The 25,718-nt window shown below is 40.6% G+C and overlaps 1 protein-coding gene across 12 annotated transcripts in view; it reads left to right on the top strand.

Moving 5' to 3' along the window:
* The window catches only part of SORCS3 (sortilin related VPS10 domain containing receptor 3), a 313,332-nt gene that overhangs the window by 274,936 nt on the left and 12,678 nt on the right, over window positions 1–25,718 (top strand). For all 12 annotated transcript variants that reach the window (XM_083845055.1, XM_083845054.1, XM_083845050.1 and 9 more), the window contains 7 exons: window positions 1,292–1,425; window positions 5,592–5,705; window positions 7,184–7,355; window positions 13,564–13,750; window positions 16,688–16,821; window positions 20,896–21,019; window positions 23,716–23,828. In XM_083845055.1, the coding sequence (XP_083701181.1) occupies window positions 1,292–1,425; window positions 5,592–5,705; window positions 7,184–7,355; window positions 13,564–13,750; window positions 16,688–16,821; window positions 20,896–21,019; window positions 23,716–23,828 (978 nt within the window). The remainder of the gene's footprint in view (window positions 1–1,291; window positions 1,426–5,591; window positions 5,706–7,183; window positions 7,356–13,563; window positions 13,751–16,687; window positions 16,822–20,895; window positions 21,020–23,715; window positions 23,829–25,718) is intronic.

A 25,718-nucleotide genomic window follows, 5' to 3' on the forward strand; every position in this document is an offset into this window, starting at 1 on the left:
ATTTTAACAGCTGGATCTTTTCGCCCTCAATGCTCAGGGCAATGTAAAACCTCACCTTGCGATTGAATTGTAGGAGGCATTGAACTCTTTGTAGCTCTGTCAGTGACTCAGGAAAATAATTTTATTTCACTTTGCCTCTATTTTCCCTACTCAAAAATGAAAATAAAAACATTTATTCATCCTTCAGGTACTGCAGGTGTCTGTAAAACTCTGGGGAGTCCTTGAATAGAAGACACCAGAGAAGACCAAATTATTTCGTTTTATTCAAGGATACATGCTTTCTTTTTCATATATTCTGGCTTATTTTCACAGTGGATATATTTAGGTCCTGAAGCCACTAGAACTGAGGGAGTTCAGTACTCTCTGAAGATTACTTATGGGTTACTGGCCACCAGTATGATGTCCCGCTCCCTGCAGGGGAACCGAACTGTAGCCAGAACTATTGGCACTGTGATTTTCCTGAATAAATCCATGAATTAGAAATGAGCATTAATTAGGCAAGGATGTATCAGATGACTAAAATCATAGAAGAGAATAAATGAAAGTAATTTAAATGAAAGAAAAGGGAGGACATGTGTGTAACCAGGCAGCCATCTTGGGAATTGCTATTAATGGGAAAGAAGTATTTCAATTAGGCCTTGTCTTCTTTTCTTATTTTTATGCAGACAAATTATTTCTGGCTCAAAGAAAATTGTGTTTATAACAACTCACGAAAACGTCAAACATTTATTTTATATTAGCTACTCCTAGTAACACTCTTGAAAACCTTTGTGTGCAAAAAAAGCCAGACATAACATGCCATCAAAATTATTTGAGGTCCATAACAAAGCCAGGTCTATCAGGGAAAGGAAAGGGGAATTTGTGCCTACCCTGGGTTTTAGACTTGGGCAGTTTTTCCTGCAGTTGATGTTGTCTGATGTGGAAGAAACCTTGGGGTATGTCCCCATTGCCTTTTCAGGATAATTCATAGGACTAGAGACACTGACAGATGCCTTCTGAAATATGATGTAACCAGGTGCTGGCAATGACTGGGGTACCCAGCCATTTTGGGCACATTGTGGCTAGCATCCCAACTCGGTGCTGAACACAGTGCACTCATGGGTCCTCCCAAAATGCCTTTGAGTGGGCAAAGCCACAGAAGGGGACTAGACTCTTAGCTCCCCACTTTCCATGTGGTAATTGTATGCTTTCATTGTCTTTTGCATCTTTAGACAAAATGCATGGTTTAGGGCCTGGATGCCACTACAGCTCTCTGATTTTCTTTCTCTTCTTTCTTCTTTGGCTGTCAAAGGGGGAACCTTGTGTCATGGGAGAGAGGAAGATCTATAAAAAACGCAAGCCTGGAGCCCAGTGTTCCCTAGGTCGGGACTATTCCCGAACAGTGGTATCTGAACCGTGTGTCTGTGGTCAAGGAGACTTTGAGTGGTGAGTATGTGACTCTGGTAAATTTTGCAGGGCTTTTTCTTGTAGCATTGGCAGTGGTTGAGCTACTGCCTTGGACAAAAAAAAATGTGTGGGGAAACTGGGTCTTATGCAGCTTCATGGTTGTGAGTGTACCGTATAGCACAACTGTGATCCTCATACCTGTAATGTGAGGGAGGTGTCCATGTCGTTTGCAGGGTAGGCTTGAAATCCAAGCCAGGAATTCAAAAGTAAAAAAATGCAAGTATTGATTGACATTTTAATGTCCATCATTTTCAAAGAGTGACAGCTAGGACTTTTCTCTTTGGTCCGAAGCATGTCCTTTACAGAAGAAAAAGGGAATTTCTCTGTCCTCACTTCAAAGGTCACTGAATACCTAGGGAGCACGCTAGCAAAACATACACTTTTTAGATTATTATTCCTTTGAATTCCAGGGAACCATTTGCTGCTTTTTCTCGGTGTTTTATTGAGAAATCTCTGAAAATGATTCTTTAACATGTCTGTGCAGCCCGCCCTTGTCAGATGTAGCCACTTGCTTTGCATAAATATTGGTGTTTCCAACTTCATTGGCCATAATTTCTAAACTGCTTTAAGGTCATTTTGAAAGCAGCTTAAAAATAAAAATGGAGAAAGAATGAACCACTGTTTGATATTTCTTATACGCTCAGGGGCAGGAGTTAGGGGAATGCATAACAGCCCAGGATCTCTGAAAAAGGAGTTCCTATGGGGAACCCATGATAGACAATACTTCAAAGATTTAAGACTGTCAGTAGCTGTGATGTTTGAGCCTGAATGATCAGGATGACGTTTAAATGAGGTTGAAAATACCCTGAGAAAAGATCAGCTGAGAAAACTGGTTTTCATTTTTATAGGAGGTTATCAGGATCAGTGACTGATGCAGTATCAGTGTGATTCATGAAAACTTCACTTACCTTTGAATCCTGCATTAAGAGTTGTGAAGCATGAGATCTGCACACTTATTTGGATCCAGACTAGCCAAGACTCATGGGTCTTTTCAGATCATGGACACGCTGATATACTGCAAAAATGAATAAAAATATAGACCAAGGTGTTTTCTTGAATACTGGAGTACTTTGGCTCTACAGGATGTTCAGGGATATAGAGCAGAGATTTTCATCTTATCTGGATGGATGCTTAATTTGTTCCTAATGCCAAAATTACATCTGGGATTCCTGAGCTTGACTCGGGAGATCTTTCCCCTTTGTTCTCATCATGGGAACTTGCAAGATGAACAAAGTATTTTGCCTTGCAATGTCTGCCCTTGGCATTGGCATATGCCTCTGAGCTGCACCAAGAACTGATCTCCAGAAGTGCTAATGTCTTTGCTCTTTTTTTTTTTTTCCCCCCAGCTTTGTGCCTCACCAGCTTTATAATTTCACAGTGAAGCTTGTCTTTTCTAAGCTGTAAGTGGAAAACTGCAGTAGCTAAATTGGCCTTAAGTGCTGTTCTGCCTTGAAAAGGGTTTGCATCAAAATGCACCTTTTCATTTAATTGACCTGCTCCTTGCATACGTACAGTATCATTTTTGCTTAAGTTTCCCAGTAACATGAGAGAATATTGCTGTTAACCTTGTCAGTCCTGCAGAGGAAATGCAGTTAGAGGACAGCAAGCTGGCTTTTGTTTCAGATTCTGCACTGCCAATGGAATCGTTAACTGGCTTCCAATTGTAGGATTGTTACAGCTGGTAATGGAAAATCAGAAGAACCAGCTTCAATTTAAGGGTGAGATTTGATGCTAGTCTGCAGGGCTAATTGGAAGAAGGTAGTTTGAAAAAAAAAAATTAGTGCTGTAAATGGGGTGCTAAGCTTGAGTTGTCTTAAAGGTGATTTTCAAAAAGGAAGAAAGGTGGACTCATGGGCTCTGACTTTTGACTTCTAAAGGATGAGGCAGTTCTTTAGACCATGGCAAGATGCACATTATTCTAGGATATGATTCATCTGCCTTCTTTTGGATGTCCGCGTGAGAATGGGAGGTGCTGAAAAACACATTTTTGCTGACTAGGAGAAGGCTCTAGAAAGGGAGCTTATGAAGATACGTCCCCAGTGTACGTATCTATAGCTGGAGAGACAGCTCCTATTCTTTCAGTTGGTGCTTTTGAAAAGGGAAGATGTCCACTCAGGCTTTTCTGGCAGGATTTTGGCCTGCCTCTGGTGCGTGAACTGAGCATGTCCCATGGAGATTCAGAGAAAGGAGGAAGGTTGGCAGCTGGGGTTGTGTGTGTACCCTGAACAGCAGGTCCCAAAACATTGTCTCCACACTTCTCCAGTTAAGTAGGTTGGGAGGTTTGTTCTGGTCACAGAGCATCCCACCCTACTACATTTGATTGCACCTGTCTTTTGAGAGCTGCGCCGACAGAACATGTCTGTGGGAGCCCTACGGCGCAAGCTGTGACAACTGTGCTCCCTCTCCTTTGGTCACAGAGCCCTTGTTGCAGTGATACCAGCTTCCTGCTGTTAGATATAAGGCTGATATGAATTTCAGGGGCATAAAACATAATCCAGGACCCCAATTCGACAACTGCTCACAAGTTAAGATTGAGGTGATTCTGGAAGCCCTCAGTCATTTTAAATAAAAAATCTTGGTCTTTTTTTTTTCTTTTTTTTTTTTTTTTTGGACAGAGAATGGCAGAAGGAACTCAGAAGTGTTATTAAAATGCTCACTGATCTTTATTTTCCTTCCCCTTGCTTCTTTATTTACTCTGTCAAGATAGTTTTTCTGAGAAAGACAGCACAGCAGCTGGACTTGATTATTTCCTTAACTTATGCAAACCCTGGGGCTTAAGAGAAGGAAGGTGGGCAGCATGTGAGGTTTTAATATACATTTACCAGAAGTTAATGAACAAGCACAGAACCTTGAGGGCATACAGCAATGTTGTCTTTAATTTTATTAAATATTTATGCAGCTCTTTTCTTCTTTAGGGCAAAGTACAGCTCTCCTGAATATTTTTAATTACCAAGTCACTGCCAGGCATTTTTGACTGTGCAGGTCGGACCCACTGAGAATGATTAAATTGAATGTTGAGGGAAAGAGCATTAGGGAATCTCTGAACCTTTTAAAGTAGCTTGCAGATTTTTTGCCCTCCAAAAAAAGAAAGTAGCAGCTGGGGACACTGGGGACATAGCACAATTTTGTCTTACCAAAGGTCTTCCTGGAGACTTTCTTGCTGGCAATTCAGACATCGAATAGGTGAAAAGATAAAGCTCAGAGTGTCCTAAAGGGCAGAGAGTGTTTTCAAGGCAGTGGCTACTGCAGTATCTCTGTTTACACAAAGGTTTAATTTGTTGGCATTTTTAACCTGCTTTGGGCAACAATCCAGATTCCCTTTTTATTTGCCCCTTGAATCCATCCTGCCAATAAGGGATATACATACAAACCTGAGCGAGAGCCTGTTAAACCTTTTGGAAAGCTTTGAATTAATCCTATTACTTCATCATAATATTGGCATGCAAAGGCATCTATAAAAAAAGAAAAAAGTCTTAGATACAATTATTTGTGTTTTCACTCCCTGGTGCTCTAAAGAAGCATTGGTACTCTGGATTATTTGACATATCGTGTAATCCTTAGTTTACCAAAGTGGCAGTAATTTTTAACTTAGTATTGGGAAAAAGAACAAAACAAAACTGTGTTTTTCTTTCAGGCCAGCCATAGCTTGGTCAAAGAGCAGGGAGGCCATTAACATACATGTCTGTATAAACACACAAGCTAGTTGTTCAGGAAGTGTTCCTACTGTTTTATGTTCCTAAGTGCTTCCTTGTGGAAAAAGTGTCATTAGATCTTGGAATTAGTCTGGATTATTCTGAAAGCAAGGACTGCAAAAAGCAAGCAAAGCAAAAGAATGAAAAGAAATTAACAATATAATTTTCTTTCTGAATTTCTGTCCCTGTTTTGTTACCAAATGAAACGCAAGTCCTCCAGTGCTCTGTAAGGCTGGAAATTCTGGTGCTGTCAGGTCTCTCACACCTTCTGCGAACTGTTCGTGCACCTCAAACTAATCAAGCACTTTGTCTCTGAATGAGCCTAATCCACAAGGTCATGCCATCTAGAAGAGAGCCACCAACACATGCACTGGGGAATAAAAACATCACTGAAAGTGAGCTAAATCCGATGAATGGGTACACTCGTGCACTCATGACTTATTGTTTCCATAGTGACTATGGCTATGAGAGGCACAGCAACAACCAGTGTGTCCCAGCCTTCTGGTTCAGCCCATCTTCCCTGTCCAAGGATTGCAGTATTGGTCAAAGCTACTTGAACAGCACTGGGTAAGCGAACCTTTCCAACTCTCTGGTTTTGGTAGACAAGAGAACCTGGATGGTCTTTTCCTCTGCATCCCACCTGGCTCTTTTCCAGTCTTATTCATGAGGTAATGTTTGCAGCAGCAGCTGTATAGAACATTGCCTCATTCCTCAGAGACAGGGAGAAGCACATTAACATAAGTGACATGTAGATATTGTATTGCTATCAAGTGATGTATGATCTCTGGAGCCTGGACTTGGAGCTCCTCTTTGCTGCAAAATTAAAACACGAATCAAGAAGGTGTATCTGAGAGGCAGCTGAACATTTAAAAGGGCAGGTTCAAGGTGCTTCCCACTGTTTCTGATTGAGCCTCATTCTATCTTAAAGATCTTATTTATAGCAGCTTCTGGGGAGGCTCCAATGAGCAATTTTTAGCCTCATGAATTTTCCCCCGTCCTGCCATTTTCACTTTGTGTATACAGTGCCTTGAGATTTCACACAAGCTACATGTGCTGGTTTCTCTTGGTTTTACCCAGAACAGATGGCAAGTGTTGGTTTATTATGGTAGTATCATTTTGCAAATGCTATTCTGTTGTGTGGGGGATTCTCTGAAATGGTGGTTGTACTTGACGATGCAAAACTGCGATGTTCCTTCTCAGGCACTGCAGGTCCTGAAGATTTTTCAGGGCTGCTTCTGAATCATGGGTCCTGAATGCTCGTTTGTTATGACAGGGTCATTTGTGGCTGATAGTTGAAGGTGGCTGAAAAAAGTGGGGCTGCTGTGAGTTTGGATTCACTTTGCTTCAGAGATAATATCCCCCTTACCACCCCTCAGTTTAAGAGTTGCTATAAATGTGACATGTAATTACAGGAACCCTGGCCAATGTGATTGCTTGTAGCCTTCTTAACAGAGAGATAAGAATGCAACAGCTGGACTCTGGATCTTCTTAACCAACCCTGTACTTTAGTGTGAAATTACTAGAAAGGGTTAATTCCCTTCAACAACACTGGGAATAGCCATGTGTCTTGCAAGTTTGCTAATCGCTTCCAAGCAGAGCCAAGAGGAAAAAAAAATAAAATCCTTGAAACACTTTAAAATTGAACTGGACAAAGCCCTTGCCAGATTATTCCAAGTGCCTCCTAGCAGAGTAGAGGCAGACACAATGTAATAAAAAGCTGGGATGCAGGGGACAATCCTGCAGGCATAGCGAGTTGGGGGAATTCTTTGCCTTTCAACAGCACAGAGTAATTGACTTCCACAATGTCTGTCTGTTTTCTCACTGGTGCTGCTGAGAATCTCTGGAGAAGGTTGAATTGTGATTTGTTTGGCTTTCTCCAATTTAAAAAAGTATTAGATTTCTTTGATTCTTCCTTTCAGTGATGGAATCATACAGGCAGTTAGCCTTTGAGAAAATGCATGCATGAATATGGGGAAATAAAACTTAACAAAGAAAATTTTCCACCCACTGCTTGAGCCCAATCTCCTTTTGTTACTGCTCCCCAGGTACCGAAGGATTGTGTCTAACAACTGCACAGATGGCTTGCGAGAGAAGTATATGGCCAAGGTGGAGAAATGCCCTGGAAAAGCACCTCGAGGACTGCACATCCTCACCGCTGATGGAAAGTTGGTCACAGAGCAGGGGCAGAATGCCACCTTCATCATCCTTATGGAAGAGGTGTGTTACCAGGCTCTGCAAGCCTTTCATAGTATCACAGGATTGGTATTATTTTCCCTTCACGTGTCAGGCTGCTGAGAAGAAAAAGAAAATCAGGCAGGTCACAAAACAGTGAACATTCCTGATATTTGGAAGAATTCAAGAGAGGGTTGTACAAGAAATGTAGAAACAAGTCAAGTCAAGTCAAATGTGTATTTGGCTGGTTTTCCTGTCTATCAGTGAGAATGAAGATGATGCTCAAGAAAGATAGGAGATTTGATGAAAAATATATTTCTCCACTAGCTTCTTGTTGCTTCTGAGCTGCAGTTTAGGGAGTTTGTGAGGCGGAGGTGGAGTCTCTATGTTTAATAATTCTTGGTTTCTGAGTTGCAAACCTTTAGTTCTGTCATAGGTGAAACACGACTGGGAAAGGTTAAGAACACTGGAGAACATTTTTGGTTTTATGGAGAGCAGAGAGGGAAGTTCAAACATTATTGCTTTGCAGTAGGAATTGAGCCTCCTCAACCCACTTCTGTGAGTTGAGGGTACGGCCTCTGTCTGGTTTATTTGTAATGTGGTAGGATTCCCTCTGTTAGTCTCAATTATCCCTTTGCTTGGTGAGCATAGATGGTTCTCTAAAGTTTGTGGACCAGTGAACAATTGGATAGGTAGGGCATTTAGTACGTCTTTGGGCTGGAAGGAGGGTTTTTCAAATAACCTTTTGCCTCTTCTGGTTTGTGATTTGATTTTTAGGGGTACATGTGTGCACTGCAAGAATCCCTGCTCTCTTTGCAGCTGCTACCTTCCCCTACTGGGAATTCCTGACTGCCCATGGAAGGTGTAATTGGAGGCTCAGGGTCAGATTGGACACTGATTTTCCCAGCATGGCTCATGGTACATCTGTTCTGTACTTAAGAGTCAACTCACAACCTTACTTCTGCCATCTTCGAGCATCTCAGGAGGGGCAGCCAGGAAGTGGGGTGGTGCTGAAGAACCAACAGTACATTTTGTCATCTACTCTGCCCCGTGTACTTTGTTTTGGGATAGTAGCTGGGTACAGCTGGTAGCCAGACAGGTCGTGGTCACGAACATAGCCCTGCCTCTGACAACAAGCAGCAGTAGATCATATTAGAAAATTATATTAGAAACAGTGCAAGTGTAGTGTTCCTACCCCTCCCAGTCCCAGGTGTAGCCTCCATCAGCTTAGACTTTCAAGAATACAAGCTGTTGTATGTCTGAGCATACTGCAATAGGGACGTTTTTTTCTTGTGATACCTTATTATTATTTTTTAAACACACACACTTCTATTAATTTAAAATCTTATGCAGTAACTAGACATTTCATTGGGACCACACTAATCTGACAGGGCTTCTTTACATACTTCCTCAGAGGTTCATGCCTGCTCTGCTTTTATACAAAGGGGATTTCTTGTCTACCTGGCTGATTCTTTTATATTCTGCAGACTTGACATGGTAAGACGATTTGTATAGACACTAGTGAGTGGGAGTTCAGAAAAGAACAGACATAATCTAAAAATTAGGAATCTAGTAGTAATTTATTAAGGAACTCAAGCGGAACTGCTGCGTACAAAGAATGATAAACAGATGGGGAATAAGGCAGCAGTCGAAGTAGCTGAAGAGTGGAGCCTTTACAAGGCTTCAGAGACTGAAGAGGCAGCTGAATAAATATGTGAGGGAGTTGTCTATCCTTTGTTAAAAAATAAGGATAGTTAGAGAAACATTTCATTGAAACGGGTTGCTTTTTTTTCTAAGAAGACTATTTTCAAGAACATGTATTTTTTGGGTGAACAGCTTATTCCACAGAGAGCTGTATGTTGAGTTTGTTTCTTAAAATAAAAGGTCATTTTAAGAGGCAAAAAAATCACACTGAGATTTTGGGCAAAATAGTATTCCAGTATGAACCTGAGACTGTTTGAAAGGACAGTCAGCAAAACAAATGAGTTATCATCAAATTACTCCTTAGCAGTTGGAAGAAACCATTCCTGAAGTCTTTATTAGTACATATCTTGCTGTCACAGATTAATTCCAGCCTCCCTCCAACTTCTCTGCTCAGTCTGTTTCTTAGTGGTTTGCATTGCACTCATGTCTGCACTTACCTTCTGAGCCACACAACAGTCTGACAAGCCCTCTTATGGTACGTGTGGCCTCCATCCAGCCTTTCTGCTCTTCTAGACTAATCCTGATCATCAACTTTGTGCTTAGCCATTGGTTTCTTTCTACCTCCTAGAAAGACACACACCCTTGATATACTGGTATGAGTGGCTGACCTTTACGCTGTCCGATGGTAAATGAATGTTTTCTTACAGTTAGTGGAAAACTAAATTTCTCAGGATTTATAGATTAGCCTTTAGAGTATTACTCACAGTGGTAATTCAGAATATGTGCATGGTAATGACAATGGACAAAGGAAAGAGGAGTGACTGATTTTGCTATGTTTTTAGAAGTATGGGGCTGGGCTGTGATTTGGACTATGTATATAAGCAGAGGAACACGAGGAACTAAGAACCTTCTTTGTTTTTTCATTTAAAAAAAAAAAAGAAATTTGAATTTGAGCACGAAGAATTAAGACTGCCAAGATGTTGTTGTATGTAGTTGTGTTCTTGACCAGATGTATATGTTTTTCCACCTGATCATTCCTGTATATCCCCAGCTCCCCTCTGAAGGATACGTAAATGCCCCTCAGGCCTAAATGGTTGTTTATGTGGCAGCTCCACTTACTGTGCTGTTCTGTTCCATTGTCTTCTGTTTATGTCGTCTCACAGCTTCCCTCTTTCAGTAATTATAAGGTGATGGCATAGCTTGATAACAGGGTTGTAATTGCAAGTGAGCTGAGAAAGCAAGCAGTGACTATTCAAAGAACAAGCCTGAGCAAGTATTAGAGCTCTGCACATCTATTAGTAGATTACTAAACTGTGTTTATAGAAAGAGATAGCCACATCCATACCATATTTTTATGCAAGCAATTTGAGAGCTTCATTAGAGGAGCCGCAGCTTTTGATTCAGCATCAATGAGGTTGTGGGTCTGTGAATGCGGTGGGAAGAAAAGTTCACTCCCAAGCCTCTTCTCTGCCAGCAGTTGCTTTGTTTCTGATCCCTGGCACTCTGCACTGAGTTCCTTTACCTTTGCCATATCTGGATTATTTGTGGTTTTATGACCAAAATATATCACATAGGTGTACAGGCAGGAAAACTTTTCCAAGCTAGTCTTGATGGGGAGATGACTTTGAAAGGCTGTTACATGGCAATACACTTTTCCACCCATTCCACTACCTTTTTCCTGCTTGTATGCAGAGCTCCAGTCTTTGTGACAGCCTTTAGCTTTTGGTAGTTTATGGGGCTGAAAGCAATAAAATGCACCTCTTCAATATATATGGAAAGCAATGATTTTTATCCATTTGAAATGCTTCCAACCACTTCTATTTTAATTTATATTCATAAACGTCTGACATCATATATGGGGCTAACACACTTCTTTTAGTATTTTATATACTGGATACAGAGGTATAGAAGGGAGAAAGGAAGGATTGGTGTGATGGGCTAGATTTTCATTGAAGACCAAACTATGATAATTGGCTGGAAAGATCATCTGCTACTGCTTAGCCACAAAAAAATCTGTTCCTGTTTCTCCACTTCAAACCTTCCCCTTTCAAATAGAGTCAGACTGGAGAAGCAAGGACAAAATAGAAAAGAGAATTATAAGGCAGGAGAGGGGAGCTGCAACGATAGGTGCAAGAGTGGCATCCCAAGGTCACCAGTGATGAATCAAATCAGATCAAATCAGATCAAATTTTTATCTTCTGTTCAGTGCCTTCCGTATGAGATGAGCTTGTGGTCTTAGAACATTCTCTTGAGAAGTAGTTTTGAAGGGCTTAACAAGCTATGGGAGTCTTTCTATCAAATAACTGAATATCTCAAGAGTGTAATTTTGTCCCTGCTAGAGAATTCTGTTGAGTGATGACAAAAAAAAAAAAAAAAAAAAGCACCTCTCTATGAAAAGGATATTATTGGCAATATTATAGATAGGTTTTACTGTCAATTCCACTCTATTCATCTATGTTTTCTTTTTGGTTTCTAATGTATTTTTAATGTCCTAGTAGGACAGAGGTGAAAATGGTGCCCCAATAAATTCAATAGCAAAACTCCCCTGGCTCCTGTGAAATGGGAATGGTGGAGCAAGAAAGGAGAGAAATCTAACATCTGTAACCAAATACTCATATTTCAAAATCTACATAATAAACCTGATTATATGGGTGTGTATTTGGAGACTCTAAGTGTACACTCAAGGGAAATTCATCCCTGAAAATAGCCTTTCTGTGCCCTCATTTGTTAATGCAAGCACAGCCTATGGGGAAGATAAAGTTTGTGGGGCATGCTGCAGTCCTGATTACCTACACATACTGGAGTGTAGTCTGGCTTATTGTCTGTGCTCTCAGGGTTTCCATCCAAAGGACAAGATCAGGTGCACTTTCAGGACCAGGACCAGTAGCAGAACGCACCATCCTGGCTGTGACAGTACCGCCATTGCCACTTACACAGGCCAGTGGATGTAGAGCCCTGCAGGGTTTGAGCTGGCTGTGAAGAGATGGGAAGTACATAAGAACTGGCTGCAAGTTCCATGGTTGCCTCCCCTGCTTAGATCAGTATGTACTGGAACTGACATTAGCTTTGATCCTGACCTTGCACACTTACAGCAAATGCAGCAAATGGTGTTTATTATGAGATGGCCATGAAATATTGTTCCATTTCCTTTTTTTTTTTTTTTAAGAACAAAAGAAAACCAAACCACACACACACAAAAATACATCTAAGAGCAGGGATTTTTGCCCCTCCCCCCCCACCCCCCCTTTTTTTTCCTCTGGAATCTCACTCTCATCAATATTGCTGAAGATTGTTTTTACTTTGGGGCTGGGAACATCTCTAAAAGGTTATGGTATCTTCACTCATAGTGAATGCAGTGGAGCCTTTCTCATGATAGGAAATTACTTGGGCCAATACAGTTTATATATATGTATATGCACACACAGAAAGCTGCAGAGATTTAATCTGGGGTGTAATTTTATTTCAGTTTAGTGAAATCACTGCAGTGGGCTTTCACTCTGTTTAAATTAGCCTTGTTTTGTGTTACTTTTAGTCAGCTGGGAACAAGTACATAATAAGGCTCCTAGAAACTGAAATAACAGACACTTCTATAGTTCAACTACAGTGGTTTAAAGCATGATTTAAATTAAAACAGTGCAGCTGCTGCTTCTAGACAATACCTGCAATGCTGGAATCTCTTGTCTGTTGTTCTCCCCTTCATTTAATAGCTGTCATTGACAGTAATCATAGAAGGGATTTTCTCATCATCTATTTCATTCTCCTGTGTATCACGGGGCCCTATCTCTGTGTTGACTGACATTAGACAAAAGCTGTCAGTGCTCCATGTGGGACTCAACCTGTATAAATTCAGCCATCCAGAAGTTACGTGTCTAGCTGAAATTAGTTATCTAGACTTTTTATCATCAGGGTACAGAGAAGGATATTTGCAGAAGATAATCCATATCACCTGTCTCAGTTATCTTAGGACAGGATGTCTTGGTGTCTTGTTGTCTCTCTCTTCCATTGACTATTCACGATGCCTGAAAAACTAGCTTAGGCTAGACTTACAGTATCTCAGTAACCAGGTTTTGTTTCTTTGGAATATCTTGGAGAGCCACCTCAACTATTGCTCTGTCTCCAGAATGTCCCCGAGGCTCCCACGTACACCTGGGAATTCCTCTCCAGTCAACATCTGGACTCCTATCAGTGTAGTGCCTCACATCTTTTTGCTTGTGTGGAGATGCTTGTTGGATGCCACCCATTCAGCAAAGGGTTGTGCAAAGCACTGGCCGCTTCAGCAATACATAACCCCCAACCATGCACTGTACCAGATGAATCAAATATAGCCCTCTTGATATATGCACCTTTGGCACTCTACCCTCTTAAAATCTCTAAACCCAAGATGAGGGAATAACACCTCTTTACAGGTGCAAATGCTCATCTATTCTAAGTACCGCTAGTATATAATTAGCTTGATTTGAGTCAGGCCCCTTTTGAGACCGACAGAATGAAGCTAAACTTTTTTGGTAAAGTTAAGAATTTGCATCCATGTTAATGAAATAGAGGTGAGCAGTGGGATAGAGGGAACTCTTATCAGCCCAGTTTCCTAATCCAGCCTTTTCTGTTGCAGGGTGATCTCCAGAGGACAAACATTCAACTTGATTTTGGAGATGGCATTGCAGTATCCTATGCAAATTTCAGCCCTGTTGAGGATGGCATCCGGCATGTGTATAAGAGCGCTGGAATCTTTCAGGTGACAGCCTATGCAGAAAACAGCCTGGGCTCTGATACTGCTGTCCTCTTCCTGCATGTGGTCTGTAAGTAATTCCTCCTGCTCGATTCCTTGGGCGAAATCCTGACCTCACTGAAAATCCCCCCAAATTCATTGGCATCTAGGAATACATGAAAATCCCAGGTATATATGCAACTCGCACTCTTCCAAAGGCTTGGACTTTCAGATACTCTTCTACCTTGCTAAGTAAATTTTATTGAACGAAGAGAAAGGGAAGCATCTTTTAACAAAAGTATATTTTCAGTACTCGTAGCTGAAAAGCTTGAAAATGGTTCTGAAAGGGTTAAAGGCCAAACAGCAAATGAAACAAAGTCCAAATGTGTGTTTTCAGTGTGCTTCTGATATCAAGAGGTTTAGATTAATCTACGAAATTCTGATACAGGATTTGGGAATTTTCAGTGTTGATTAAATAAGACAAAAATCATTATCCTCAACATACTTCCTGTAATATTAATATACTGAGGACTAATATGCTACTTTTCATGTTTGATGTGTTTGACATGCACTCCTGACTTTCCCCTCCTATTTTGTAGATCAGTGCAATCTCTCTCCACTTGGCACGTGAGCAGACTCGTAGAGCCCCTCGCTGGCTTTATCAAAGCCTGAGGAAGGTGTGGAACCAAGGATGAGACCAGAAATATCCCGGTTCCTTGTCCTGCTCTCAGAGTACTAGGTCTCCTGGGCAGAGAGCTTCATCTGCATTCAGATGTACCTCTTCAGCTGTGCCCCTAACAGTGTTTTCAGCCATGTCCACCTCTCCCCTTTGCGTGTCAGAATGGCTTCTGTGCTGTCTGCCGCTTTTGCTTTTCCACTGAAAGGAAGAAAGTCAGACATTTCCAAAATGCAAGAACTATTTTCTTCTTCTAAATTTCAAGCTCCCTATGTGAAGGAATAAATGTTCCTTGAAGCTTTTATTATGCTCATAATTCCCTCAAAGTCAATCATGGCTGCATTTTACAACCTGTTATTAGAGTATTAACTGTTTTTTTCTTCACCTTGGTCCATTAACTGACAAAAGTGATGGTTACCTGGTAATAACAATGAATTTTGTATGGATTATCTGATTTTCTCCCAGGAACTGCTGTACCATGTAGAGGATTTCAGAGCAGAATGCAAAGAGGGGCCATTGCCTTGGCCTTTTTGTGCTGTTCTGCTCTCTTTTTCTTCAGCATCTCAGATCTCTCCTTTGACTTCTGTAGCCTTCTTTGATTGCCAGATTATCATTATCTCTAGAGAAAAGTTTTCCGTGCATTTACATTCACAGTAACAGTGAGGACAAGACAATACTAGACTTTAGTACTAGACTTTAAATATATTTGAATATTCTAGTCAATATAGGAGGTTTGCTGTTGAAGTTCAAATGTCCAGACAAATTGCCCACTATGTAAGTCACCCTTATTATAACATGTCTGGTTCTAGAACCCTGTACTGAAAAAAAGTAGAAAGAAGATCCTGGACTTCAAGCAATAGTACTTTTTTCTCCTTCAACTCATCCCCTCATCTAAAAGAATTGAAGATTTTAGTGTTTTTCATCTTACCATGCACTGTTAGAAAATATTTGGGGAAACCTGCTGTTCTTGGGAATCCTGAGTACTTGCTACAGACAAATTTCAGGAATGACTCTGATCCCTTTTGAAAGGAAGAACAAAAAAACAAGTTTTAGAAAGCCAAAACCAAGAATAGGGGCCTGTTGTGCTAGGGGCTGTATCTTCTGGTGGTAAAAGAACAGCTCTTGCTTTCCAAAATTCTTGTGATCCATGTAGGTGAAATGATTAATGCCCCTATTTCATATTTGAAGATCTGAAAGGTAACATAAGAAGGTTGTCTCAGTTAAAATCAGCAAATTTCCTGCTTCCCCAAATTAATGTTTTATCAAAAAAAAAAAAATCTCCCTTCTTTCTTATTTCATCCTTTTCTTCTCACAGTGATAGTCTATCAGTTTTCCATGTTTTAAAAAGGTACCAACCACAAGGGCTCAGTAACGCTGTGTAATGTGCACCTGGTTATCAGCTAGAAGTCAGCACAAGCAAAACCCAAAAATTTGACAAGGAGGAAAAAATGGAGATAGTAGGAAAAGCTTTAAGCAAACAAACAAAAAAACCTTTTTTTTTTTTCTCCAGTTTTTTAGGGAGTGTCCTGGGGGGGAGACAAACTTTCTTCTTAATCTGGATTTCGTGCAGTGGACTCATTCTGAACATTTGGTTTTATTAGATGCAATTTTGCATTTATGCTTTTAAGCCTTTTGGAAACAAGTTCTTCAGAAACTGTGTTAAATACTTTGATATGCCAATGCATACATCTTTCAAGTAGTTCCTGCATTTCTACTAGTGGTAATTAACTTCCCAAAGACTTTCCAAGGTCAGACCAAAGTCAAAATAATACTAAAGTTTTCCATTCTTGCCCCAAATCATTAATCTTTCTTTTGGACACCTTCTACAGAGAAACTGTCAGGACATGTTTAATCAAGTCATAAATACCTCATATGTAAACAAATTTAAGCCATCTTGGCTAAAATGATTTGCTCACTAATCTTAGTAGCTCAGTGGATATGTTTTCAAGAAAACACCTTCTTTCCCTTGTGTCCTGTCCCTCAAGACTACGATAGCAGCCTGCCCTATCCAGTGCAAAGACAGTTGAGTGGTCACCCTCAGCCTGCATTTTAAAACATCTGTCTTTTAAAAACAGTGCTGACCCTGTCTGAAATTAGCACTGTGAAAAATGTGCATCTCTGGCTCTCATAGAATTAAGAGTTGGAAAAAAAAAAAGTGTGATTTTTGTTTATTAATATGGTATCTTTTTCTGTTGCTCATTGCTGAAATTCTCTTGTATAATCTATAATAGTCTCACTGCAACAGTGCTTTGTTTTGCTTTGATTTATTTAAAGGAAAGATCCTTGCTGTTCACAACTGAGCAGAGAGGATTTAACTCAAAGCCTCTAATAATGAACTGTTTCTTCCTGTAGGTCCGGTGGAGCACGTCCATCTGAATGTCCCTTTTGTTGCCATCAGGAATAAGGATGTCAACATTACTGCAGTAGTTTGGCCCAGTAAAGCAGGCACACTTACCTATTTCTGGTGGTTTGGTAACAACACCAAGGTATGGTTGCCTTTTGGCTCACTTTTACTTCCCCAGCTTGTTGTGCCAGAGAGTGAACTCTCTCAACCCTAATGAAAACTTCTTGCCTTTGCTTATTTTTTGTGCTATTTTTTTTTCCTTCCTAAAAAAGGTTGTCATTATCTGAACTTAAACCTTTCTGAATTTGTTTCCTCCTGTCTCATGTTGTTCTTAGAAGTCATTACTTTTTTTTACATGTGGTTATTATCAGCCCTACTGAGCTTTGAAGAACACTGTTATTACTAGAATTCACTTGCAACTTAACTGAATTATATACTACTATGTATGGGATAATACTGGCTTTCAACACTGTTTAAAAACTGATGGTGTTCAAATAACCATGGGTGTTTCCATTATGTGCCAGTATGCAGTATATAGTGCTGGATTCCAACACAATACTTTAAAGCTGCTGGTGTTCAAATAACCTTTATTAAACTGGACAACTGTATCTAGAATTTTAAGCTAGACCCTCAAGGATCTGTTTGTAACTGTCCATGACTATTGTTCACAGCCTGGATATATATTAGTGACAGAGGTGAGACTTGCTTTGTAGTGAACTTTCAGGGTATCGGCAAAAATTTGTTATAAAGTGCTTTTTTAAAATCAATAATTAAAGTAAGTGGAACTGCAAGTTGTGGTCATGCTTTCAAATAGAGAGAGCAGAATTGCTTATTAGCTACAGCTTTTGATGCAGGCTTTAGGAATGAGACAGATGACACAAGTACTGTCTTCCATTATTACAGTTCTGAAATGTACAGCCAATAATTTGCGATACAGTATCTGCTTTTATTTACAAAAGGCAGCTTAAGTCACGTCACTGTCTATATTATTAAATTGCAATTGAAGGTGTGCACTGAGGTGGGATCACAGTAGAAAAAAATGGGGATTTTACATGAAATAGGGAACTTGGGATAAAAAAATAGCAGACAAGTATTTGATTTTCTCTTTGACAAAGCTGCTTGTTTTTTAATCTCTTAACCTGACTACCAATAGTAGCAGGATACAAAAAAAAAAAAAAAAAAAAAGAAAACAGTGAATGCTGTGCGTACTGGGATTTTACATCAAGTTAGGAAGCACACTGGAGAACTCACCTGTTTTTATGGAAGCATAACTGAGGCACCAGAAAACCTCAGGAACAAAAACTAGTTACTGCAGCTTGGCAAGTTGCTGTGCCTTTGCTGAGCGGTGGCAACCACCCATGTACATAACATTTAGTTCATGACAAATATAGGGTAACTCCACATAGCTCATACTGCACTGAGAGGGAGAGGGGGGAATGCAAAATCACCTTTCATTTCAGTTATTTTATGCTCAGTGCTCATGCATGGACAGACATTAAGGTATATCTGAGACAGTTTAGGCACCACTAACTTGATTATCTCCTTAAGCTTTTGAGTGCGTCTGGGTGCCAGAGTTTTCCTGCAACAACTTTTCTCTTTAATGTAAAGTTAATTGTGAATAGGGCCTTAAAAAAGATTTTTTTGAAATAGAAAGATGTCTAGAAAAGGTAGAACAAGCCAATGCTGTGTGCTGAACATTTCAATTAATCTCTCATGGTGCTTGGAGCTATGTTGTAAATATGATTTGTTCCCTGTATTATCACCTTGCTCGAATTTCAGCCCCATCGGCAATAGAGTATAGGCAGTTGAACCTGATAATACCTTGGAGCGATTGGAAATTTTTCCTAATTATGTTGGTGTATGGATTAGTAAAGATGGTGCCACTTAACCTGTGGCCAAAGCGAAAATCAGAGCACCTTTCATTCTTCGCAGTGTTCTCTCCAGCTACCTCGTGAAGTGTACTTCAGCTGTGCCCCCTAGCATCGGACAAATGAATGGCAGAGGATATAGATACAACAGCAGACACTTTTTTTTTTTTTTAATTTTTTTAAAGACAACAATCTGCATCACATCAAAATTCCTTCTGGGATGCTTAATATACACCTTGAGTCCCTCTCTGTGCTCACTCGTGGGCAAACTGCGTGGCTCTTAGGATAGGTCAAAGCTGGGAAAACTGATTTGTTTATGAATTATGGTGTGTGATGTGTAGCACTGTGCATAGTGACTGTCTGGCGTTGTTAGGTGATATACTCTGGTTCCATACTGAGGAATAGCAGCTCCTGTGCCTGTTCAGCCTGTAGGCATCCCAGGCAGAACCAGATGTGTCCTGTGTCACTGTGCAGTGTCACTAAGGTACTCTGTGCTGCTGCACGGGCGAATGTTGTCTTACGCTCAAATGCCCAGGCTGAGGCTCTTGTGCTGCCCCACCCTGCCAGAATCACTGTTCTGAATTTCTGCAGTGCTAATTTTTGCTGTATACCCAAAGGCCAATTTGCCTGGATTAACACAGGTCCAGTTTAATAAATGCGTCCAGCTGTCTAATAGGTTTGAGCAAATGAACCTTGAACTACTTGATTTAATTTAGAGTTAGTTTCCAGGTCTTGGTGCTTGAATTAAAATTAAGGAGTTGGCTGAATGTTAAAATTCCATGATGGAGGTGAAATCAGCCATGATAACGGAATGTCCAGCATGCACACATACAAAAAAGAGAAATAGTAATTTTAAAGACCAGATTGGTTCCTCTTATCTGCCTTTGCACAGAATCACAACCTGCAACCTCCAGGAATATTGCTAATATCGCTGCAGTTTAATATAGGTCTATTCTGCTTGTCCAGGATGTGCACGTATTAGATATATGTGTTAGTATATGTTAGCTATGACTCCAGGGCTACCCCAAGTTGGCATCCTTGCTCACTTGGTCTTTGTCTCCTGTGATCATTTTTTTTTACTTTTTTCTAATGCTTTTTCAGCTAATGGCCAAAGAATGATGCCATTCTGCAGGGGAGAAATCTGTTTGCCAGCCTGGGCTATGCCAGTGGAAACTATGATTTGCCTATGAAAATGACATGTATGGCCACTGCTGTGACATGCAGGCAAATTAACAGTTTGAGGGGATGAAGTGTGAGAGCTAGATGGCTTAGTTTACTTATATATTTATTTTTCTCTGGAAACAAACTGGCAGTTTGGTGAAGAGGCAATAGCAATGGTACAATGATTTTATCTGTGCTCTTAGACCTCTAAGTGCTTTTGCAATGGAGACCACTATCACTATTTCCATTTTAATGGTTTAATCCAGTCCAAGAGATGTGTCTATAGACCAGCTGTCAGCTCAAAGGCACTATTAGGGCTAGACCTTTGGTTTTCAATGCACAAATCTCTTTCCCTGAACATGGTGCACTTTTCCTGTCTAGATGTGTATCAGCGTAAGGGTTTTCTGTGCTAAGAGAAGAACTGTAGTGCTGTCAAGGACGTTTCTGTTTGAGAAGGTGCAGATAAAGTCAGCTTTCTCTGCCATGGCTCTGAACTAGCTAAATACAGGTCAACTTTGCTCTGGAAGCCATCCAGCTACATTCAGACAGCAGCCTCTGTAGGTGTTATGGCATGTTTTAAGCCTTGTTAACATGGCTTGCCAGCTTATAGTTGGAGCTAGCTTACACCTTACAGGCTTGAAACATGGACAGGTCGATATTTGGTATCATTGTTGTCCTGAGCAGTGCTGCTCTGAGGTAGATGCATGGATTTGCGCTCATAAGAGAGGGGGCTGATCCTGCGTCTGAACAATATGGATTGTCTGAAAAAGTTTATAGTCAAATGCTGATCTGAATTGGACCCTGTATTTTGCACAGCTGATAAAGCAACCGTGCTGAGTTTGCATGCTCGCATGTGTACAACACTGCATTCTGCAGCGTTAATTCTGCCGTTGCTGACTGTGCCCTACTGAGGTATTCACAGTATAATGGGTTGCAATTCAGTGGAAGAATTTTTCAGGAGGCATTTATTGAAGTGAGAGAAAGCTTTGCCTGTGGGATGGTCTCACTGGGTGATGGTTGGGTCACGTGCTTTTAGGCCTTGGCAGGACACGCAAGCTCTGAGCATGGTTTGTGTGTCAGCCAGGGGAGGATGGATACTGTGGCCTGGTGAATTATTCAGGTGTCTGTTGTGTCTGAGTTAATTGAATGCTGATTTTTATATTGCTATCTGTGTTTACCTCTTGCAGCCCCTCATCACCTTGGAAAGCAGCATCTCCTACGTCTTCGCTGTGGAGGGGATGAACACAGTCACTGTGCAGGTTGCTGCGGGCAACACCCTCATCCAAGACACCAAGGAGATCGCAGTGCACGGTACCCTCATCCTTTTACAACCAGATCTCAGGGAACATCTAGAGTTGAAGAAAAGGCAGTCGTTGCTGAACCAAAATGAACTCTGAGCTCCCTAGTGCCTGGAGGGCCCTCTGAAGTCAAACATTTGTTAACTGGAAACAAAGTAGATCAGATTTGTCCTGATCACTAAATACAGAAGTGAACTCGAATGGGGCAGATAGCTAAATCTGTAAACTCAGCACTGTAGTAAAGTGTCTGGCGTCATCCCACTGCCTTCTTGACTGGGAACTCACAAAATAAAATCCACTTAGGGGTGTAGCCAGAGTGCCTTCCCTCTGCTTCCTAGCTGTGGAAAGAAGCAGGCATGGTGCAACATTAAGGCAGCCTGAATACAGCCAATATTTCTCTTTATACAGTGACTGTATAAAGAGAAGGGTCTGGAAGACATGGGGTAGAAATGTCTCTGTGGCTGGTATCTCTGTCCATCTTCCATACCACAGCTGGATATTTGTGTTTACTGGACTTCCTTGTGGGTAATGTTTGTGCCATATCTGTACATCACAGGCTCCCCAAAGCACTCTTTAACAGACCACAGAGCTGTCCTAGTTCGGGGTTCAATAAAGCCTGAGTGGAAGGGCGCTCTCAGCAGTTCTGGACAGGACTTTGAGATTTCTCCAGAGAATAATTTCTTCCTGGGCTTGTCTTCGTTTTCCTTATCCAGTTTCTGGCATCCAGCGTTTCAGGGCAAGCTTTTCTTTGGACAGCAAGTTTTATTGAGAAGCCTGCACTTCAAATAACTGAGGTTGCACTGTGTGGTTGAACTGTGTGTGTCTTGTTTCTGTAATTAAAGATAGATAAATGTGCCACTGGTGACTGGAATGCTGTATGTTCACATTTAACAACCAGCTAAATAGATATTTATTGATTGTCTGGCTGTGAAATGCAGTGGGTTTTAATAATTTGTTGATACGATGCAGAAATACCCAAGCTCACTATTAACAAATGTAAGTAACCCTCTACTTGATCATTTTGGGCATTGCAAGATGCAGTGTTTAGGTCTGGGAAACTTGCAGCTTTCCACTAGCTTCTGGAATAAACCTTAATCAGGCGCATTTGAGATGGGTCCCGTGGGTGATCTTGATCTTTGTATTTGTGATGTAAAGGTCCCAGTAGGTCCCATAGAGGGTTTTTAAACATCTTGTAAAAAATTTTGCTTTTCTCTGTAAAAGATCCAAAGTTTGGGACTTTACCACAGAGATATTAATCTAGTTGGAACATCCAAATAGTTCCATGTGGCAGCATGCTGCAGACTAAGCTGGTTTAAAGGACAAGTCTGTCCAGACCTCAGATCTGGTGATCAGTTCAAGTCTGAATACAGAAAGAAGGACAACTTTGGTAAACACCTGCTCTGGTTAATTTGGATTACCAATCCTAATCAGTGTCCTCTGTTAAATTGTTATGGCTCTGGGCAGGACTATGGCTTTGTGATGTTAGCAGTGGAGGAGATTTATTCAGGGTCTTCTCAAATTGTGGCTAACAGCACAGAATTTAGTCAAAAAGTAAATTGGCTGTGGTACTGAGGATTTTGACTTTTGAACCCTCCATTCAAAGCATATAAAATGTCAGGGTCTGGGTTTAGCCTTTGGAACATGAGAGAGTTTACCTGCTCTTTTATGCTTGTTTTATTTAAAAATATTGCAGCATCTAAAAAGAAAGAATGGAACTTGCAAAAGATGCAAGCCAAATGCTGTGCTGACACACTCCTGCTGTTCTGTGGATTTCCTCATTTATACTCTTGTTGGTTTAGCTTGATCTAAAACTGGTACCTTAAAAATGATCAATGGTACTTATTTGAAGTGTTGCAGGTCAGGTGATTCAAGGTGAGACACAGCACACCTCTAGAAACAGAAAGAAGAGTCTTCTACTCGGATAACTTATATCTGAGTGTGATTCCCATCCTGAATCTGTCTCTCCCACTGGCCCAAATCCATTGTGCATTATTTGTCATAAGTATTCTAGGCTTGGACTCTAGTGACACCAGAGGGGAGAGATGGAAATGGAGAAAATTTGATATTGGTCTGTATTTGAAGTCTAGGAAGTTTTTCTTCCTCCCTGCAATCAGTCAATTAGGAAGTAATTTCAAAGTGTTTCATGAATAGCCACTGCTTGATTAGCCTGTCATTAGCACCACTGGGCTCTGATTTGTTGGGGTATTAACCACTCATGGCTTCCCTCCAGGAGAGCAAACAGATAATGCTTGCTTTTGAAAACATATTACTTACTGTAAGTGTTTTCTCTGCAGACCACAGTGCATGTAATTGCGCAGACCTTCCAAATTTCAGGCAGATGCCATCTTGTTTATTGGTCAACTAACTTCCTTGTAAATGGAATCTGATGAAGTTAAGCGGCAAAATTGCTAGGCCTGGAGCCTTTGTGAAGAGAAAGCATCTTCTCACCTCCCTCATTCTTGCTTCCATTTCTTCTGGGAAAAGCCACAAGTTGTCATTAGGGCAAAACGTCCTTTGTAAGAACATTATTTCATTGCAAGTTTTCTGTCCTGCTTAGTGTTAGCTAGCCCTTTTTCTTCCTTCATCCTTTAATCTCTCTTTTGTTTTAAGCTACTTTAATCATGGTCTTTCAGTTTACTTCCACACCCTTGGCTGTACCCTGAGCACTGCTTGTTTAATTTTCTCATCAATACTGTTCTTCTATTCCAGAATATTTCCAGTCTCAACTCCTGTCATTTTCTCCTAACTTGGACTACCACAACCCTGACATTCCTGAATGGAGACAAGACATTGGCAAAGTCATCAGAAGAGCTCTAGCACAGGTGAGCTCCTGTTTCCTCTTCTTCTGCTCAAACATTGCCTAGGCTGTTAAAGCATGCAGACTTTTTCAACATGCTAGCTTAGAAGAGTGGGAAGAACAGCAGTAATGAAGTTATCATTTTAAATTGACTGCTGCTTAATATTCTGAATATTTTTATAGAGGCAAACTATTCTGGGAATTCTGTGAAAATATTGTAATTACTTTTATTAATGTTTCTGTGGCATTTTTCAGCTTTTAATATCCCTAAGGACTTTACAAATTCCTGATTGTAATAGCATCACTATTACTCTTATTTGCCAAATTGATATTACAGAGTCCGTTGTTTTCTGTTCCAAGCATTTGGGTAGTGTTCCTGTGTCCTGTTGAACAGCTGATCCACTCTGTCCCAGAAGACAGATATTGTAGTAATGTTAGATGCACGAGAAAGATATTTTTACTTATTCTGGATATTCAGTCTTCTAATGGAACTAAGTGTAGCAAGTGGTGAATCTTATAAAGCTCTACTCCCTTTCCAACTGGGGCAGAAAATGAAGATTCAGAGGGAAAATAAACTTACCTTTTAAAATACAGGACAAAGAGAAGCTTCTGGTGTGTAAGATACTGAATCTTCCTTTGGGATTAATTAGAATATGTAAACTAGCACTCAGATTCTTGCAGGAAAGGGGACAGAATAATCTATGATATTAAATAGCTAGGGAATTTGGTTTTGTGTGAAATCAAGAGACGGATTTAAGCAAGGTTTTGTGTTTTTTACTTTCTGCCAAAAAAATATCTTGTGGTATTATTTTTTTTTCTTCAGCTACAGCTGTTCTTAGAAATGAAGGCTGATTATTTTTACGAGGAAAGTGCATTCCTGCTCAGCTTTTCTCATCCACAGCCCACTCAAAATTCACAGTTTGTGAGAGTTTCCTTGATTGTTTTCCCATCCTGAGAAAACACTTAGTTCATCTGTTTAAACTGGTCTTCCCTTTCACTGTATTCAGAGTCAAGTTTGTAGAAAAAATAAATTATGTTGTAACAATGAATGATTACAGACAACATCAGAAAGCATATAGAAATGCTTGTCTGTATATCCTTTTGGGAGAGGTTGCGGCCTGCAGTCTATGCTTATAGGACAGATCACGAGGAATAGGGGCTGCCCTGTCAATACATTTCAGTTCAGGAACGAGGCCAAGGATCTTGAGTTGGAGTAGGACCAGGTGGCTTATTGGGTTAGCCTCATATAGCAGAGAGTTTCTGAAGGAGGAGAAGCTTCCTGCTGTGCTGAGGATGCACAACTTGGTTTTGGGAAGTACAACCAGAGGGCAGTAACTTTATTGGTCATGATAAAGACAGCAGTGAGAGTCAGGCATGGAGCCTGAATCTTGGTTCAGCAAGCTGAGCAGCTTCCTTCTGATCAGCTCTATCATTAAAAAAAAAAAAGTTCCCAATGAAGACATGAAGAAATATATTGCACATGGCATGTGTGGATCCCCATAACCTGATATTAGAAAGTGTTTGTAGGTAATTTTCTTCATATGTTGCCATTAGTTGCACACTTACTAGTGGTTGATCTGAGTTAGGCTCTCTGAATTTGACTTTGGGTCATTCTTTTGTAGTGAGGACTTAATGGAAAATTCAGACCTGGAGACACCCTAAGTTTGGACTTCGAACTCTGGGTTGAGCTCTTTGAGCCCAGGGATGTTGTCAACCCTACATTTACTTCTAGAAATGAAATAGTGTACCATTAGCAGAACTTCTAGTTCAAGGCACACTAAATGGGCAAAGCAGTTCGTGAGGGCCACAACATCTATGGCAGAACTGTCAATTTGACAGGAGCACGGTTTCCCATAGTGGATGGAAAAATCGGTAACATAAGAGCAGCTAGAGACTTCCTTTTTACTTTTTTTTA

This window comes from Anser anser (genome assembly GCF_964211835.1).
Source record: "Anser anser genome assembly, chromosome: 7".
Classification (NCBI taxonomy): Eukaryota; Metazoa; Chordata; class Aves; order Anseriformes; family Anatidae; genus Anser; species Anser anser.